This window comes from Carlito syrichta, unplaced genomic scaffold, assembly GCF_000164805.1.
Source record: "Carlito syrichta isolate Samal-C Ts95f unplaced genomic scaffold, Tarsius_syrichta-2.0.1 Scaffold39610, whole genome shotgun sequence".
In the NCBI taxonomy this organism is placed as follows: Eukaryota; Metazoa; Chordata; class Mammalia; order Primates; family Tarsiidae; genus Carlito; species Carlito syrichta.
The window spans coordinates 471291-477290 of record NW_006983706.1 but is presented as its reverse complement, the minus strand read 5'-3'; the positions used below and the strand labels follow the sequence as shown (position 1 = coordinate 477290).

Genomic DNA, 6000 nt, shown 5'->3' with positions numbered 1-6000 from the left:
AAAAAAAAAAAAAAAAAAAGTCTTGGAAGGAATAATGGAAGGAAGGCTGTGTGTGTGTCCAGGCTCTGTAGGCAGTGCCGCCCACCCACTGTGTCCCGCTCTATGTTTCTTAGTGCTGACGGGACTCATGGCCTCCCTGAAGAGGGCTGTTCATTCAGTAGAAGGGGAGGTACTTTTCGAGCACCCTGAAGATGCCAACATGCTTCTCTACATAAATATTTTATAGCAGAACAAAAAATGTTAGCAGTGGTTTCCTCCTATTTAGATAAAGGCTGAGTTAAGTGCAGAGCCAGGAAACAGCAAATTAAAATGCTCGCACTATTGTGACCTTGAGACTGTCTCCCTTGACTCACCTTTCTCCATGTGCCAAAACTCTAAAGTGAGAACATTTAGTATTTACTCAATTTCTTGTCATTTAAAAAAAGTCACAGGATGTTTATTTTATGACATGGCATTGTATATAATGCCGCTGATAGATGTCATTCTGTGGGATCACAGTGTCATCTCACCAAGTGCAAGAGCAAACAGAATTATCTTATCTTCTAATGCATTTGTTGCTGACCTTCCTTGCCTGTTTGTCTTATAACTTAATTATATCCTTTTCCAAGCTGAGCCTCAAAGAGGCCTCCTTTTGTTCCTCAGTTTATTAAGCAAGTGGTAAACCTACCTTACATTTAGTGGTTTGTAGGCCAGATTTTGCCTTGCTCAGAAATTTCACTTTTCTATGGAAGGAGGAAAGCCTTTATCTTTCTGCCAAGTCTGTTGAAAATATAAAACAACTATTTGTTAGACGCTATTGTTTTAGTAACACACCCAACACAACCAAACCAAATATGTCAAATGTCTCCTGGTGGGATATTTGCTCTGGGGTTCTATACATATAAACTCATAGATTTTTGCTTCATTTGCATTTCTGATGAGATTGGTGCTTTTAGGGTGGTACGGCTGTAGACTTCATTTGCATTTCTATGATAATCTTGCTGGATTTATTTTTGTGGTGCCATTTAAATTGCATTACAGCCAAGAGTGGTGGCTTACATATGTAATCCTAGCCCTTTGGGAGACCGAGGCAAGAGCATTGCCTGAGCCAGGGGTTTGAGACCAGCCTGAGCAACCTGGCAAGACCTCATCTCTACAAGAAATCAAAACATTAGCTGGACATGGTGATACACGCCTGTAGTTCCAGCTATTTGGAAGACTGAGGCAGAAGGATTTCCTGAGCCCAGCAGGTTGAGGCTGCAGTAGCCATGAGCATGCCACTGCACTCCAGCCTGGGTGACAGAGTTAGACTTTCACTCAAAAAATTAAATGAATAAGCAAATTATATTATACAATTTCTGTAGTAGCTGCACTCCCATTTTTTGCAATGCAAAAGAGCAGAATGTATATTATTGTCCTTGTCTATTATAATAGAGAAGCTAATGTTTTATACTTTCAGAATAGCTGACATAAGAAGCAGTGTGTCAGTTATCTCCATTGCTATTAAAGCAGATTTTGCTATTCAAATTATAAAGAAAAATTTTTTCGGAACCCGTTCACCCTGATAGTGATAATGTCCTAGTAATAATGATTAGCACTGCAGACAATAAAAAGGAAATTTAAAAGGCTACAGATGTGACCTCAAAACTAAATTCATCACTACCTTGATGGGAGAAGGGAAGTCATTCTTAAATGATTTGAGAAAACTGAACACAAAAACGAAAGCAGATGATCAATTTTTAGATAAGCTTATGGGAATTCTAATAACAAAATGTTTTCTTGATTGGGTCACTGAGACTGTCCTGAAATGGAGTGTAAAATAAAAATTTATGAATTAGCCACTTTAATATGCTACCTTGGGAGATCTCTAAAACTCTCAATGAAGGTATTCAAAAATACAGTCTGTGTACCACAGATTTCAACATACTATGGTCAATTTCACTGTACTCTACCATGAATGAACACTTCCATGACTCAAGTCTCTCTTTACAGTGTGGGAAGTCTAAATACTATTGGAACTTGTTTGTCAGCTTTATAACATCTGTGCCTCGTGTATCTGCAAGCATACATTTATAGGCATATACCCTCCAGCACTCATTGCATACATAAATATGTTAATCTAGCTGTATATGCTGTGTCCTATAGAGAATAGCAAGGTGGGTGCCTTGACTTGGAAAAGTGGGTACCTTAGTACCTCAGTTCTCTGTTTGCAAACAATTCTTTTGACTTGTGCAGTTTTTTGCCACGTGTATATAACGGAGCACTCCTATGTCAGCGTGAAGGCAAAAGTTTCCAGCACAGCCCAGGAGATCCTGAAAATCGTGGCTGAAAAGATCCAGTATGCAGAAGAGGATCTGGCTCTGGTGACCATGTCGTTCTCTGGGGGTAAGTTATCTTCTGCCCTTGAATACTTATCTTTAGCTGGTTCTCCTCCGAAATTTTCGGAGAGAGTTGACATTTTTGTAGAGGAAATGTGCAGCTCATTGGTCCCTTCTGGGCCCTCAGCTGGACAGCCACAGTCACAATAAGAAGCTGCTACCAGAAGTGTTTCCATGACAACAGTTGAGTACTGTTGGATACTGAATTTTCTCCCCATGAACTGAATAGAGAGGCATGCCAGTGTTTTGAAATTCATTATAAAGCTTTTCATATTTTGTGCTCTAGATAAGCCTTCTATTTTCATATTTAAATTAACTTGGACAACTGCTAAAGAATGAAATTACTTTAGGGGGAAAAAAAGGTGGCCTTGAACTGGTCATGTTGCTGGCTGACAATTTAATAGTTAAAGACTCCCTGTTGGAAGACCAAGTATACAGTAGGCCGAAAGCTCACAAGGCAGTGTTCCTTCGGTTGGATGTGGGGAGTGAGGCCTGGTTACAGCTTCGCCTTCTGTCGGGCCTTATTTCTCCTCAGAGAATGGTTTATTGTCTGTTTTGAATAAGATCATGCAGATTACAAGCTGACACTATTGATCCATACAGCCTGAGCAGACCTTTTGGCTTTCACTGGAGCCTGTCATATCTCCATGTTGCCGGCCTCTTTTTTTGACTTGCATTCTTTATTTAATATCTCATTAACCCTGAGAAAAACACAAAGAAAGTGATTTAGCATCTGTAGTTGAAAAATGTGAGTATTATGTGAATTGACCAACCAGAGATGCAGACAGGAAAGGATAAATAACATTCCTATTTACAACTGCAGTTGGGAGATGAATAACAGAATATACTTGAGGTGAGAGTATTATGTGACATGATTTTACCCCTATTGCTGTGTTGCTCCCGGGACAGAAAAATGGTCCTACAAGCCAGTTGATTACAGAACCCTTCTCCGAAGACCTAATACATGAGAGCCTTTCCTCCCTTTCCCAGGGCTCTCATTGTACATCCTAGCAAGACATTATCTGGGAAAAAAAAGCAAGAATTTGAGAAACATGTGAGCTAAATAAATTTTAATCAGTCAGTGGCTGGATTTTTAATAATGTGTTTCAGACAGGAATGATAAATGTATATCATATTTAATTTTCAAGTGACCAGAAATAGAAAATGATTTTAAGTAGTGTTAAGCTTCATCAAGACTAACATGTGCCTCTCAGGATAGTACTACTACAGAAAGTAACCATAGGTTCTCCATCCAGACAAAAGATGCCAGAGAAGGAGGGTCCCTAAGTGAACTTTGCAGCACACCTGAGACCCATCTCCCTCCAAATCTAACTCAGAGTGAGCCCAGAGACTCACGAGACTCTGGTAATTAATGAGTGGCTCTTTCACTACCCAATATCTACTTGATGGCTGTGAAATATCATTTTCACACTCTATTAAGTTAGATTCATCAGGGTGGGCAATGGTGCTGTAATACGTATAGACCCATTGCTAATCATCACTAGAAATATCAGCTTATCTGTGGAATGACCCCACAGATTTGGAACTGTGCCGTCATTTTCCATTCATTATTTTTGTCTGGAAAGAACCTTTCTGCCTGTGTCTTATATCCCCCCAAACAATAATGTTTTAATGAAGAAAAAAAATATAGAACCTAGCACATTATTTGCTCTAGTTATATCATTTTTCAATAAATGATATTCTAATGTTACTTCAAAAAGAAATGATGATGAGAACTGTTTTTCTTTTTCTCAAAAAAAAAAAAGTTCTAAGATGTTGGAGATTTGGGGGATTTTTCTAAAAGGGGCCATACCATCATTCTAGCTGTTTTATACTCAGAATGGGCATGTATATGTAGTAACAGTAACCTACCCAGCTATTCAGAAGTTAAAATCCTATCAGTTTTCATCTTTTATAGTGGAGTGACAAACCTGGAAAATAAAATATTTTTCAGCAAATAGAAAAATTGCTGACAGAAAGCCATGGCATTTTATTCTATACAGCATGAATGGCTCTTATCCATTCAAACTGAAGGTATACATAGGCACACACAGGGCCACAGGAAATTACAGCTAAACTCAGAGGGAGCAGATGGAACCCAGAAGTGGGAACTTCAGAACCCAGAGCATGGGGCCATTGGCTACACGTGTCACTGGCCCAACATTACAGCACTATTGATCTTTACAATGCAGGGCCATAAAGAATATGTTAGCTTATCAGTTGTATACTCTGTATTCAGTAGAATTATTCAAAACAAGACTTTGCATTTGAACAGATAAAGTTATCCGAAAAAGGTATGTGGAATATTGTACTTCCCAGTCATGTTGGATAACTGAGCAGCTGCCTTGAGAAATTGATTGTGTCACAGTGAAATAAACTTCACTAGTACTTCAGTCTACTGTGTGTATTTTATTGTTTTAAAAGGGCATTTTTCTATGATGAGAACTATTGTGTTATTAGAGGGTTCCAAATGTAATAGAAAATGGTCAATGGATAGAATTAATTTGCAACAAGGGAGATAAAATAGAAGAGAAATGTGTAAATGATATTCAGCATCACTAGGCATCAAGAAACACAAGATGTACTGCGAATTTTTAGTTGTAGCAAAATAGCAAACTTACCAAAAGTAATGATTAGTGTTGGTCAGTGCACAAGTTTTATGCCTATTTTTAAGGTAGTTTATTGACTTATTTTCTAAAAAATAAAAATGAGAAAGCAATTTTGCAGTTTATATTAAAACATATTTATTCCCTTTGACCCAGTCATTCCATGACTGGGAATCTATGTTAAGAAAATCATCTGTGAACAGGCAAAGATTTACACACAAGGATGTTGACTTTAGCGATATCTGTAATGACTGCTATAATAATAGATCTCATTCATCAAGGCCTGCTATGTGCCAGGCCCTGAGCTGGTGCTTAGCATACATCATGCCACTTAATTTGTATGACCAAAAAAATTAGAAATCACCAACAATAGAGGAAAGATTAATGATGGTATAATGGACTGTTATATAATCAATTAAACATGACATATGTAAATAATTTTGGTATGTGGATAAGTACTTATAAAATCAGAATATAAAGTCATATATGGAATAATTATAAATGTATATGTGTAACCATAATTCTTATGCATGTATCTGCATAAATAAATGCAGTTATTTCTGTGTGCATACGCACACTTACATAAAGATCAGAACAAAAATATGCCCAAATATAATCAATGTTAACATCATATGGTTATCTTAGAAAAATGAATAGATTTTACTTTTTTTTTAATAGCTGTTTTGTGGTCTAAAGAATGACTAGGCTAGGCATGGTGGCTCATGCCTGTAATCCCTGCACTTTGGGAGGTGAAGGCGAAAGAATTGCCTGAGCTCACCTGTGGTTCCTGCTGCTAGGAAGGCTGAGGCAGAAGAATCACCTGAACTGAGCAGGTCAAGGCCGTGTGGCCATTAGCATGCTACTTTGCTCCAGCCTGGGTGACAGAGTGGGACTCTGACTCAAAAAAAAAAAAAAAAAAGACTAAATATTACAAGGAAGAAATACATGAGGACTCTACTTTTGGGGTGCTGAGTGGTACTGTGATACCATTGGTGTCATTGTATTGATCATGGAGAAGTGCATTAATCTACTCTAAG

At 37.9% G+C, this 6000-nt stretch overlaps 1 protein-coding gene across 2 annotated transcripts in view; it reads left to right on the top strand.

Annotated features, from left to right (window-relative positions):
- Positions 1–6000, top strand: part of RAPGEF5 (Rap guanine nucleotide exchange factor 5) — a 192144-nt gene that overhangs the window by 151235 nt on the left and 34909 nt on the right. For both annotated transcript variants that reach the window (XM_021719215.1, XM_008047898.1), the window contains exon 16: positions 2215–2364. In XM_021719215.1, the coding sequence (XP_021574890.1) occupies positions 2215–2364 (150 nt within the window). The remainder of the gene's footprint in view (positions 1–2214; positions 2365–6000) is intronic.